This window comes from Parasteatoda tepidariorum, chromosome 6 (assembly GCF_043381705.1).
Source record: "Parasteatoda tepidariorum isolate YZ-2023 chromosome 6, CAS_Ptep_4.0, whole genome shotgun sequence".
Lineage (NCBI taxonomy): Eukaryota > Metazoa > Arthropoda > Arachnida > Araneae > Theridiidae > Parasteatoda > Parasteatoda tepidariorum.
The window spans coordinates 68,310,894-68,325,303 of NC_092209.1; the positions used below are offsets into that span (position 1 = coordinate 68,310,894).

At 29.6% G+C, this 14,410-nt stretch overlaps 1 protein-coding gene across 1 annotated transcript in view; it reads left to right on the forward strand.

Moving 5' to 3' along the window:
- LOC107446643 (guanylate cyclase 32E-like) overlaps positions 1–14,410 on the forward strand; it is a 109,516-nt gene that overhangs the window by 53,041 nt on the left and 42,065 nt on the right. Inside the window, exon 4 of the mRNA XM_071182488.1 lies at positions 11,359–11,659. Within this exon, the coding sequence (XP_071038589.1) occupies positions 11,359–11,659 (301 nt within the window). The remainder of the gene's footprint in view (positions 1–11,358; positions 11,660–14,410) is intronic.

Below are 14,410 nucleotides of genomic sequence, written 5' to 3' on the forward strand. Positions count from 1 at the left end.
ATATATATGCTGATTACTTATACTGATTATTTTAATCTTTAACAAACAGGAAAAGGACTGAATTTTTAGCGATATAGTATTTGAAAAGTTTTCATATAGTTTATGAGACGTTTAGTAATATAAGTAAAACATTTTAATAGCAGTTGGAAAAAAAACAGATATTTATGTATTTCAAAACGGAAGCAGACACGTTTCTGAAATATTTTATAGTGAGTTCACATCTTAGAAAATATTAAAACTTTAAGAATTATTACATTTTTGCCTTTTTTGTGCTTCTTCCTTGTCATATAAATATTTATAAGTTCATGAATTTCATGTTAAATAATTTGTTCACCTATGGCGCATAGGCAATTAATTTTATCGTTTAGAATTAAAAATACAGATTTATTTTTGAAATGTAATTTAAATTCATTTTTCTCTGTAACTTACATGTACATTATTACATACTGTGAAAATTATTTAACCTGCAGTTAAGAAGTTCTACCCGCATTTCATAAATACTAATGAAATTAATTAAAGTTTGAAGTCTAAATTCCTTTCGCAGCAAAAACGTTATCTGTTGTTTTACATAAACCCGTATTTAAATAATTAGATTTGAAAAATAAAAAATATTTTTAATTCCATCAATTACTTTAAGTTTTTTTCCCAAAGAGAAAAAACACAGACTTCAGTTATCGTATCTAAACTAATAAAATTTATTTAACAATTTTAAAATGTCATATCATCACATAGTTGCTAACTTTCTTTTGGTTTTACGGTAGATATTATTTTCATACCATTATATTTGCTTTCATATTTTGTTCTTGACTCTACAAATATGATTTAATATGATATTGACATTATTAAATAAATCTTAGCATGCATCTTAAACATGCATGCAGGTGTCTCATAAATATTGGTATAAATTTTAAAGAAAAATGGAGCAAATCAAAAGTATGGAGAATTGCAAGGCAGCCCATAACCAGAAAAAGTCATGGCATGACTATGGCCGCTTTGCGCTAGTTTATGAGTTCACAATTGTTTAATAGGTTGAACTTAAATTCATACTGTCAGCTTCTTTCTTTGGCAAAAGAAATCTAATACACGTATTTGTAACAAACTACATCAAAATCAGTAAGTAAGGTTGGCCGTCATATTTTGTAGCCAGCTTTCATTATTTTTTATAGTAAAAAGTAAAGTTTAGTGTCTAAAATTTCAGCAAAATCTGTAGAGTTGTTGCTAAACATCTTCTCTCTTTTAGAATAGCGCAGTTCACACAATTTTAATAAACTTCAATAAAATTTTCTGTGTTAACCGTTGATTGCTTACAGTCAACTTCCTTCTTTTAAGAAAAAAAATAAATTGTAAAGAATTATGAAGAGTGCAATTGTACAGATTATAAAAAAATTCACTCGCAATTGTAAAGAATTTCAGAAAAAATAGATGAGAAAAATATATGGCCACCTTCTTTCGTTGAGAAAAAACTTAGTGCAATTCAATATATTTCTCTTAATTGTTTCCATAACTGGCTTTGACATAAATTGCTTTAGCACAATTTTATGCAGTAAAATTTTTTAAATGTAAAATAAATTTATTAAATCAATATTCTTTTTTATAAAAATGTATTCTGTACTAAATCTATATCTTAAACGAAATTGCACATGATATTTCTATCGATTAGTTGTATTTCAAACAACTTCCTATTGCGGAGACCTTATATAAAGCTTCTTGATTCCATTCGAGAGAGTGCAACATTGTCCATGGTAGTTTGAGTATTAGGTTGTGGATGCAAGAATTCTGAGTTCGATAGCAGCTGGCACCAAATAATGTTTCTTTCGCACTTCCACTGCAATGGAGATCTCTGCCAACGGAAACGCAATTCTCTTAATCATCGACAGATGGTAGCACTACACTATTTCACCTTGTCCAACAGTTTATCTTGATTCGACAAATAAAACGTCTGAGACTCAGACAACGCTAAGACACGAACTGCAGATAACGTTTATAACTGTTGATTACAAATGTTGATTGAATTATTTTAAACAAGAGCTTGCGTAATTCAACAAATGTCATTGCTTCTCTTTCTGTATGTTTAAAAAAATATTTTGTAGAATATTCACATGGAAAAACAAGTGAACATTGAAAAAAAATTTCTTGACTTCATTAACGACTCTATTTCTATAACCAGTCCTATAATGGATAATAGACATGTTTCCTAGGATGGATCAACACACATTTAAAAGCAGCTAACACGTTTGTATGCAATAATAACCAGCATGACCTTTCTATTAAAATGCCTTCAGGTTGAATTTTACCGAGAAATCAGAGTTATCGAGATTATATTTAATACTAATAATTACCTTAAATGTTTCAAAAAATTTTTTCAGAGTTCAAATTTATCAGAATAAGCTCTGAGTATAAAATAAAAAGTGAGGGAAAGCAAACGAGTTTTACAATTGGGTACTTGCTCATCAAGAAGAGGAAGATCATAGATAGAAACACACACGTGGTCTCTGACGTCAGCGCCTGCTGATTCTTTAAAAGCAAAATGGCGTGTCAAAGTTGAGCAAGTTTTTCTACATAAGTTAGAATGTTACGTAATGTAAAGTTATCTATGTACAGAACCGTATCGCACATCGAATTTCTTGAAATATAATTCTTTCTAGTCTGCGTCTTTTACCTAACTTTAACTTAATATTTATTCATGTATTTTATTGAAACCTTGATATATTTTTGCTTTGTGTGCCTGGAAACTTCGATGCAGAATTAGTGTGCTTATGTTCTACTTGGCTTCGTACCTGCCTTTGTGTTAAGTAAGAAATATACAGTGGAAGAATTGAAATCTTTGTGAAAGAATATAGAATGTGTCACTTAAGAGAATTTATACTTAACGGGCTAGGCATACTCAAAATGTAGAGAGAATAGTTGCTAACGTAAGCAAATGCCCCAATTCAGCCACCAATCAGGATCGAGATACCCCCACTACGTCACTTGCAGGTACCCCATTATCATTGTTAACAAAATTTATTAAGTGAATATTGGCTTAAAATAAGCTATGCTTTAATGCTAGAAAATATAGAGTGCTAAAAATGTTAGAAAATATTAAATTAATATTTATTTCTTTGAATTTATTTAACCCATCAGTTAAAAGCAAGCCTATATACAATTTATGTCAAGGAGAAAAACCATTTAACTCTGAGAAAAGGTCATCAACTCTATTTGTACGTAGGAAGAGGTTGGCAAACAATCCAAATTGATTTCATACATGACTTGGAATAAGTAAACTGGGAAGCATCTGCCGCCACATTAAACTAAAATGAATGTTTTCCGAAATGCATGATTGCTCTCAAGATCTGATTTGGTCTGATTTGAGATTCTGAGATTTTTCCAGAAAGAATAGTAATCATGTTTTCCATAGAAAATGTGAGAAATTAATGTCTCAAAGTTTTAACAACCTAAGAAAAGTGTTTTAGAAAACAAGTGCTTAGCACAAAGAAATGTTGTTATTTGTCTTATTTTATTAAAACAATAATGCTTCATAAAGATTGAAAAGAAAAATATTACAATATTTTAATCAGATGGTTCTGTAAATGTCATGTTTTTAAAATATATTTCTTATTTTCAATTCTAATTTTATGCTTATGTAACCCTTTATATACGTAACCATTTATAGTGTATTTTATGTAACCGTTTCAGTTCTGCTTCGCGTATAATGCTTGGATAACAAAATATCCCGCTGTTATGATTTAAGAGTTAGAATTTGTCTAAAGTAAGAACTCCCCTAGCCATTCATCTGGACCCGTGTAGGGGAATATGGTAACTAGGTATAACTATTTCAAGTAGGGGTGTAGGGTCATTGTTTAGGACAGGTTTTGGCTCTGGTCGGCGAAAGAAAAGAAAAATTTTTCTTCGGTCTACTGCGTTACCCCTAGAGTGAAGAGAAGCTACACTCCCTGAAATGGGCGATTCTTGTTTCCATAGCAGCAGACGGCCTTACACTTTATGGTGAGGGAAGTTCTTACCGTAGACAAACTATATACAAAATGGAAAATACATTTTTTGTAAATTAAATCATCATTGACTTTTTGATATTTGACGAATAATTATTTTTAAATTTCAATGCTTTATATTTATTAGCACCAGAAATTAATTTATAATAATTATTATTAGATGAGCATTCTTTTTTACTATCTGAATCCGAACAGCAATGTCAAAGTCGGGTCTTGGTTTTCCCTCCTCTTTGATATATTTTCATTTCCCTCCATTTCTCTTCGTTGTTTCTGATACATTAAATAGTCTATCTAACTTTCAATATTAAGTAGCTAAAACCTTCAAAAAGTCCAAAAGAAAAAAAGATGTTTAAAGAAAAACCTCAGCTAAAATATACTCGAGAGAAATTAAAATATGAACAGGGTATGCCTGAACAGTGCTTCATTTAGTGCTAGTAATTCGCAAAAGAAAATTTTCATATTTCTGGTTGAACGATGTATCAAAGCTAGCTGGCTTATATGATTCTCAAAACTCTCTTTGATCTACTTTAAGTCATCGTTTACGTTTGGAGCAATATCATTTAAAAGAGTTTCTAACTCATATTCTAGAAAACTTAAAACGCATTTCGGGTGATTGCAGTTTTTTAAAGAAATAGTTTGAAACATTTTCTTCGCGGTGAAAATATTTCTGTTAAAATTACCGTAATGTGTAGAAATAATATTTCTGGCAAAAGAAACCTATAATTCTAGTTAGTAAAACCAAACTATAATACGATATTTAAATACTATATCTATATACTATACGGTATTTAAACCATTCATACGTATACTGTATGGTATTTAAACGATTTAATAGGTAGTTTTTGTGTTCATAAGGAAGTGGTTTGCTTTAAATTCAATGTAAGAAATGGATACTCAAATTTCATGAAACTTTTTTCGTTTTTGAAAGAAACATTTCCTCCAGCAAATGCTCCGAGTAAAAATTTAGTCATAATGACGAAATAACTATCGTCACTTCTTCGAGGAAATGAATTTCGTCAAAATTAGTGAAATATTCATTCTTCTTTTCCCTAATAAAAACTTTTCCAGCAATCGCTTCATCATGGGCACCATATAGGTGGATCAATGTCACCAAAATCACACAAGAAAGACTTATAAGACAGAGAGATAAGTTGCACATATTGACGGAGCGGGTTTCGAACCCGGAATCTTCCTGATACGAGGCCAACTCTTTGACCACCATACACGCTATTCGGCTTTATCATCACTTTGTTTTCGATCATCTAGTCTTAATTCTAGTTAATAATTTCCCATAATGCTCTACGATAAGGTTCCGTTATTGAGAAAACATTCATCTTATATTTAAGAATTTGATTTTTGTCACAAATCACTTGATTTCATGACGACATGTTTCTCAGATTTCACGTAATACAGCTTTTGGATTGCTGAGTAGTCAATTCGATTGTTCAATTTCTGAGAACGTTCTGGTTCTCAAAATTTCCGTTCTTATTACCACATATTTACTAAAAAAAATTACAAAACTGCGAAGTAAATTTAATTAAATCAATCTTTTTTTTACGTCCTTCTTAAAGATGCAATGAAAATATTACCGAATTTTATGACATTTACAGAATTTCATTACATATCATAAGAATATATTTCTCTTCTTATGGAATGATGTACATTTTTATTTTCAGATTATTTTTGCTCTTTAATATTAAAAATATCAGCAGTTCACCCAAAGTATTGGAAATTTTATTTCATTTAGTTAAAAATAAATTAAGTAAATCTTCGGTAATTATATATTGATGTATAATTATGTTTAGATTTCGATTAAATATAGTTATTAATCATAATATTTATGTAATATTTACTCTATATTATATTTACCAGTAATAATGGCGTATCCATGAAATAACAGCGACTTTTTTACATTGTTATGAAAGAAGTTTCGGTTAGAAAGTTAATTTTACAGCAATTTTAATTTTAATCTAACATCTAAACGTTTGATCTCTTTTACCAATTCCTGAATTCATAAAAAATATCCTTTTTTGCATTCATTAAAAAATTAAATCCTTTACCGATTTATCTAAAATAAACTAACTTGGAATAAAACTATAATAATACTAATTATAAACTAATAATATACGAATAAACTAAACTAAACTAACCTAAACCATTGCAAAATCGCAGGCAAATTCTGAATAAAATTGTATCGTTTTTCAAAATATGTAGCATTGTTTTAAAATCTAATTCACAATTTTGTAATATTTCACATCTTTCTAATCACATAACTGAGATAACTGAAGCTCAATTATAACCTTTAAAAGTATTTTCCCTAAGAAAATTAATTAAACATGCTTGTATTTCATTGCTGCACGATTACAATCTCCGTCAAATATAATTTTTACTTAAAGCCGACATTCCATGCCAAGCAGAACGTAGAGGCATGATTTAATAGTATTTGTGTTAATGTATTTGGACATTTGTCCGATAATTAGCAAGCGAGAGAAAGTGGCGCTAAAAGTATTTCTTAATCGAAGTTGGCAACAACTCTTTACCTTGGGGCTCATAATAAAGCTCATGAAGTGGTTCTAAGAAAGGCGAGAAGAGAACATTCTCTTGAAGTAGAAATCGTGGTTAATAGTGTTGGAAGGATAACAGGAGCAATGACCTTAAGACTAATTTCAGTCATTTATCATATATTTTGATGTATGGGCTGTAATTACTTATTCTAAGGGAATTATCGACCTTACACTTAATGCTTTACTTTAGAGGTAGAGCATTAATGCATCAATTATTATTTGGTGTAAACATTTAACTATATTTTAATACATTTATTGATGCATTTATTGTCCGTTTCGTTGATTTGTTTTAAAGTAAGTATTGTTTTCAAAACAACTTCTAAACTTTAAATAATATTTTTAAAAAATATTCTTAGTTGAGTCAAATTCAATGTATCTTACAAAAAATAATTGCAGTTAATTGCACATTGATAGCACATTAATTTTACATTTAACAATTCCATCATAGTCGTTTTGCACCAAGAAAAGTATAAATAACATTCAGTTTTAAAGAATTATATTTTAATAAATATTAGATGCTTCTAAAGGTCTGGTTTCTTAGGACAAGCGCCTTATCTGAGCGTCAGCGGGACGTCAACGTTCCGCTGACGCCAACAAAATACTGGTTTGTTAGCTGAAGGCCTGGTTTCTTAGAACTAGCGCCTTATCTGGGCGTCAGCGGAAAGTTGACGTAGAGCTGACGCCAAAAAAATACTTTTTTGTTAGCTCAGCGTGAGCAGTCGGTCCTACGCAGACATTATCTCTCATCGCGCATGCGTTAATAACGTAAACAAATATTTATTTTGAATTTGTATTGATTTTGTTATTGTCGACCAGTGTTTTAGAGAACAAATAATGACTTTGTCCAAGAAAAAACACATTATAGCTGAGCTAAATGAAGAGTGCTATGTTTAATGAAGAAGCTATGTTTAATGTCAAAATCAAAATCTTGGCTGATTTCAATGTGCTGTTGGATGTTGTCCGCCATTGCTTCTGTGGTTAACGTCACGTTGTAATCCAACTGCAGTTGAGTTGGACGGCAATTGTAGTTCAAGATGAGCGTTCGATGACGTATACTATCAAACTCACAAATGGACCAATCAGAGGTTAGCGCTGATTTCCAGCTGACGGCGTCCTGTTCTAAGAAACCAGGCCTTAAGAAACCAGGCCTTAAGCAGTTGATTAAAAACATTTCAACAATATATTTTTAAGCGAAACATTTATTGCGGATAGAAATAAAATCTTTTCACGATTGTTTTTCTTCATTTGGATATATGTGTTCTCTGTAGGATATATGTGTTTTGGTAGTGAAAAAGGATCAAAATTAAATGTATCATTATCAATACACAATTTATAAATTCAAAATACTATTATATCGATATAGGTGCGAAATATAGCTACTGTGGTAATATGTGTTTAACTGCCCTCCAAAAAAGATAAGTACCCTACTATCATCATGCAACACATTCATGGCACCTAATACAAGAACATTTTGAATTTTATTTTTTTGTATATTCTTATGTGACTTTATTATCATATTTACCATAATCTGAATTGGAAGCTCAACTCTCTAGAAGAAAGATTAACTGCACATATAGTGTCATGTAAAATACGATATTCAGATTTTACAATAAAATTTCCATGGTTTAATAGTAACATAATTAGTGATACTAATTTTATTCCATTAGTAGTTATTGAATTCGCCCTAATTAAGTTTATAGAAGTGTTCTTTAAAAGCGTAAGTATAAATCTAAGAAACAGGTGGTTTCGCATATTTTTAAAATAAATGCAAATTCAGTGACGTCATTACCAAATGTCGAGAAATTATTTACGTTGAATTTATTTATGATTCGCGAACGCAATGACCTATAAGAGGTGTTATTTGAGACGAATGACTGCTAGCAGAACAACACTGTTGCACTGGAGATTTCTTTAGAATAGCATGGCAACGCTCCTTCTTTATTGTGGCTTATTAAATTTAAAAATGAAAAATGTTTGATATTATTCCTTAAGCAAGCAAAAACATTATTTTAGAGAAGGAACATCCAAGAAACTTTGGAAAAATATTTCTAAATAAACAGAGAAAAAATATGTATTTTATCTTTGTACTAGAGTACTTGCACTATACGTAAAACGCACTCGCACTATAGTTAAAATCATTCTACTACATTTAAAGATCTAATATAAAATGTGTATTTAAATTTTACATTCCATACTTTTCTAAATCATATTACTTCAAACATCAAATTATGTAAAACGTATACAGAAACACATAATGTTATATCATTTAATTTTGTAGAAAAGTTTTTAAACAGCAATTTTTATCAAAAAAGTTTAAGTTTTAACAAAAAATCCTTATTTATTAACTAAAATGCATAAAATAGAAAATGCTTATAATTTAAAAAAATAGCTTTAAAAATGCTTCATATTGAAATAAAAAAATTTCATATTGCTTTTTTCCTAGTTTTAAAGTTCTTGTAATCAGACGTAGAAAACTATTCTGTAGATAACTATCATCAAATAAGAAAAAAGAACTATTTAAAGTAATTTTTTTATTATACAAATCATAACACTTACCAGCTTTATAAATCCGGAGAATTCAAATGTGAAATGTTCTTCGTTTGAATAAGATACAAACACACTCATACAGGTAAAGTAACTTACAGATATGTAAACTTCCGCTAAAAATTTTATTGTTTCTTGTCCAATAAGCACCAATCTTTAAATTGTTTTTTTACTTAATTATGGGATTTTTGGAAAACAATGGTCTGTTCAGTTTATTCTAAATTTATGTATTTCACTAAAATTTTATTCAAATTGTTGGCTTTAAATTTATATTTTATCTTCCCGAAGGTGGTATATATGAGCGTTTTCAATTTTTACAAATTTTTTTATGACCTGTTTAATTATTACGACGTTTCTATAAATAATTACTTTTTAAATTTTTATCATAAACTTATTTCAAATTTTCAATCCATCATTATTAAATACTTATCTAAATTTCAATTTCAACAATGACAAGAAATGAAAATTCTGAGCTGTTATCCTTTTATGAAATTTCGTTTAAAATATTTTTCTCTTTTTAAATGTGACAAGCTGCAGACATTTTTAAAACATTGCGGAGTCATTAATAGAGTCACGCTTTCATAACTTCATATCGTACGAATTTTTAGATGTTCTTAAAATATTTTTTTTTTCAAATCATTAATATGAAGATCAAGATAAATGTTACAATAACAGTTAGTCACATTTGTATTCCGTTAAACAAAATTTAATGATGAAAATATAAAAGTCCCAAGCATCATTATATTTGTCTTAGGAATTAGTCAAAGGAAGTCTTAAGAACATTAGTCAATTTTTTTTTGTCCTCATTATAAGAATTGCTCAAAAGCAACAGATTGTTTCGACATAATCACTGTCTGTAGTCAGAGACTTTTCAAACTAAAAATAATCTTTAATGAATATTTTAAACAGATTCTAGTTGTACAGTAGATTTTAGTTTTATACTTTCGACATTATATTAATAAAAATACATTAGTAATTCACTATTAATAATTAGTAATTCACTTTGGTTTCCCGCGAATTTTTTATGGATAATGAAGAGTATATGAAGAGTATATTCTCAAAGCATCTACCAAAAGATTTAAAAAAACTTTTAAGTTTCTTTTTAAGAGGATATACTTCTTGTAAGTTTCAAAATAGTATATTTTGTTTTGTGTTCCTCTAAGAATAAGATAAAATTTATATAAATGCGAAAGATTAAGAAACTTTTGCTTCAATACGTATATCGATAAAACAAGCTCAGATATCGATTGTCCGAATGATTTGAAGATCTGTATAATGAAAATCAAGTGGAGATACTGTACAGTATCTTTCGCTTTGTTTTGGAAACCAGAAATTCCTTCGCGCTAAAGTTCAATATTAGTTATAACGTTCGTCAACAGATGGCATTACTAACTGATAATTTCCATTCGCAGTAACTATCAGATTAAGAACAAAATAAACAGATGCTGGTGCAAATATGGTGCAACAGGCAGTAGAAAACTTTGGCCAGTCAGCGGCGGCGTCTGTTGATAAACTTTGTAAAATGTTTTTAAAACCTGCAGAGAACTAAAGTTTGAGCACTGCAAGCATTATATTTTTCCTTTTACGTTTTACTTCAGTTAATTTTTTTTTTAAATTGGCGACTATTTTTCGGACGCTCTGTATTAATGCCATCCTTCTTCACGTTCAAATGATCCTTACTTAACTCAGCGTTTTCATATTCACAACGACTACTTTAATTTCAGTACAATGCTCTTGAAAATGTTACAGCACATATCTAACTAATACTTCTATTTCTACATATAGGAATTTTTTGTTGCATTTATAGTTTCTGATTAATTAAATGTGATAAAAAAAATTTGTGGTTCTTCAATATGAAAACTTGCAAATTGTTTCATACTTAAAACGCCACACACAGAGCTAAAACTACATAAGTGCTATTTACGCTATTAAATTTTAAAAACAAAAATGAACAACAATTGACGGTATAGCAGTATTTGTCATTTTTAGGAACCTGAAAAAGAAAGTAATTCAACTTAATTCTCTACATCTTATTAAACATTATCCTATTTAACAGCGTAATCAACCATCAATCATAAAAGTAATAATACACTGAATGATATTTGTAAAATCAAGCTCCGTTATAGTAGATTAAACGTTATTACGTGAAATTCCCTACATCATTATTTTCCCAAATGAGATTATGTACTAGAATATAATGTAATATTTATTCTGAGATCTTTCCCTTTTTCTCAACTTGCCATTGGTTTACTTTTTTGCAGAAATGTTCAGACAGCAAAGTATCTAAGAAAGAAATCTATACCACATTTGCCCGTACACTGCCACCTAGTACAAAAGTATCAAAGTCACTGATTTCATTACTTAAGTATTACAAATGGAATCGCATCATGCTACTTGTGGCCAACAACACATCTAACAGGCAAGTTTCAGAAGCTTTGAACAGACTTGCAGATCACCATGCTATACATATAGTCGAAACGTGTTTCTTGCCTGCTGATTACCTTACGAAAGACAACACCACCCTGAAGCAAATCGTAAGGAAAACATACAAAAAAACAAGAGGTAATATTTATTTTATTTTACATTTTTCTATGTTTGTTGTGACATTTTATTTTAAAAATAATATTGTGCAGGACATATGATATAATTTTCGTGTCATACGAACCTCCACATATGAACTATAGATGGTGGTCTGCGATTCATCCTTAGTGATGACCTGAGGACAGTAGTGGGCAACTTTAATTCAGATTGCGAGGACAGATTGGGAAAATGACCACCACAGACTGCAATCAAGTAAATTGCTCATGAGCAATCATCATGTGCAATAAATAAAAATCTGAAAAGATTCTACCGTCGTATGGTTTGTGTGGGTGCTCTATATTTAGTTGGTGACATTTCAAGAATTTATTTATACTTAAATTATTAAAATATTAAAGCAATTGAAAAAGCTTTTGAAGCCACCTTTCCGAAGTAATATTTTTCGAAATTCCCTCATTTGGGAGATTGAAAACTCAAAATAATTTTCACTACAGTGACTTTGATTTAAAAACTTCAATTTCTAGAGAAAACCCATTTAGTAAAGTATCTTCAAATTTTCAAAAAGGAAAAAGTTAGGACATTCAAATATCTTTTTCTTTTGTTCAGAAATTCTAAAGCAGATATTTTTTTATTATATATGATATTTTTATTCAAACTTTGTACCCCAAAACAAAAAGAGCATTAAAATAAACAAATAAAATTTTTACAAACATTTTCCAAAGTTTTTGCTTTTAACATTTTCATTGAAATCGTTCTGTTGTTTGCGTTCTTTTCTTTCAACAGAGCAACACGCTTTTCTCTTTTGTTTCATAACAATTTATCGTCATACATAAGAAAAATTGAATTCGATGTGGGGAAAAAAATGTTCGAAATGCTTTTACATTCCATATTTCTTGAAGTAAATATGCAGAAACAGAAAAGCTTTTGACTCTTAATAAGAAAAAAATTGTATACAAATATTTTATCTTTTACTTTTCTCGAAGTAGAAAATGGAAATGAGCAAAAATATTAAAAACTCTTGGACAAGTTAAATACTTAAATGCAGTTACATTTGGCAGTATAGGTGCCGATGGGACTGGCGAAAAATTATAAACAGTTGCAAACTTAGATTTAGAAGAATATTATCAAGTATAATTATAATTCTTTTTTACTATTTTACGAAGAATAATGAAATTAATATATTTTCCTGATGTGTAATTAGTCCGTATTACGGTTGGATGTTCTATTACAACTCTCAGTTACAGTCTTTTCCATTTTTTTTAATAGTTTTATTAACAGTACAGATACATGCAAACAAATTATACAAAACATTTACATAAAAGCATTTACATTAAACATTAACTTTCTTATTAAATTCTCTTCTATGGCATTTGCAAATCAAGTTATCCAATTCCAAGTTTGTTTCCATTCTGATATCTAATTGCCAGTTTGTTTGCTTTTAATTAGGGAGATAAGGTAGGTTTGGATAGTTAAAATGTTTATTTTTCTTCAAATTGTTAGGATATTTTCTTTATGTAAAACTAATAGACATGCATTACTTGCACAATATATAAGAAATGACCGTTGTTTCCTATTTATATATTTTTGATTCGAATAAAGTTTAAGTCAAGGAACACCCTACCACTTCAGTTTCTTGGCATTATTTATTATACATGTTTTTTCTTACGAAAAAAAAAAAGTTTTTTTTTCTGAATTTTTTTGGCGAGGATTAAAACTGAGGATTTTTGACTAAAACTGAAGATTGAATTTTGAAAGAAACAAATCGATATACAAGTGGCAATACTTTTGTGAAATTGGTGGTTTTCGACATTGACTGTTATTTTATATTCTACTACGTTTACACTAACAATTATGATACAAATACTCTCAGAGGGCTTTTGTGCCATTTTGTATAGATAAAAGTTCATTGTAGACTATTTTTCAAGGCCTTCATGGTGAAAATCTACTAGTACTAACAGTCTACTACAAAGGTAAATCTGTGAATGTTATTGAGTTGACTAATGAGTATTACTTAAAAAAACATAAGCGAAGTATATATTTGGCGTGACGTAAAATTTGATCTTAAAGTAGGACGGCTTTCAGGGTTATTAACTGCATTCGCCGAAACTTGACAAATATAGAATTTGTTGTGAAAGAAGCTTTAATTATAGCATGAAAAAAATCATACAGACCTATGATTTGTAATTATTTTTTTAAAATATAATACGGCTCTAAACTCTGAGACCCGTACCTGAGTAATTGAATACAGAAATACTTATGTGAATGCTGCAAATTGTTTTAAAAAATGTGATTTTGACCCAATATGAACATATAAAACTAGCACGTTCTTCTGAGTTGAGCTGCAATCTTGATCTCAATCATTTGACTCTTAAAAAATAAAAATTATTAATTCTATTGATTTGGCTTCAATCTCATACTGTGGTAAAGTGACTGATGCACGTTAAATCTGTCGAGTCGCAAAAGTCCTCCATGTTCCTATAACAAATCAAAACCTCTGGGGATACTGGATTGGAGATCGATCATTCTCTGATTCAGGTCAAAATCACAATCTGTGGATGAATAAATGGATGTATGAATGGGTCCGCCCTACAAACGAGTGTGGCATATGGTGTGGCAGAGTCGAATTCTTGGCCATAGATGGCACCACTGGAAGACAAGAACAATCGCACTGCTTAAACAGGAATACGTCAACAACAACAACATCTCATACTATTTAGAGTAAATAAATACACGTGATAAAATATATTGCTTGTCCATATAGCATTGTCAAATGCT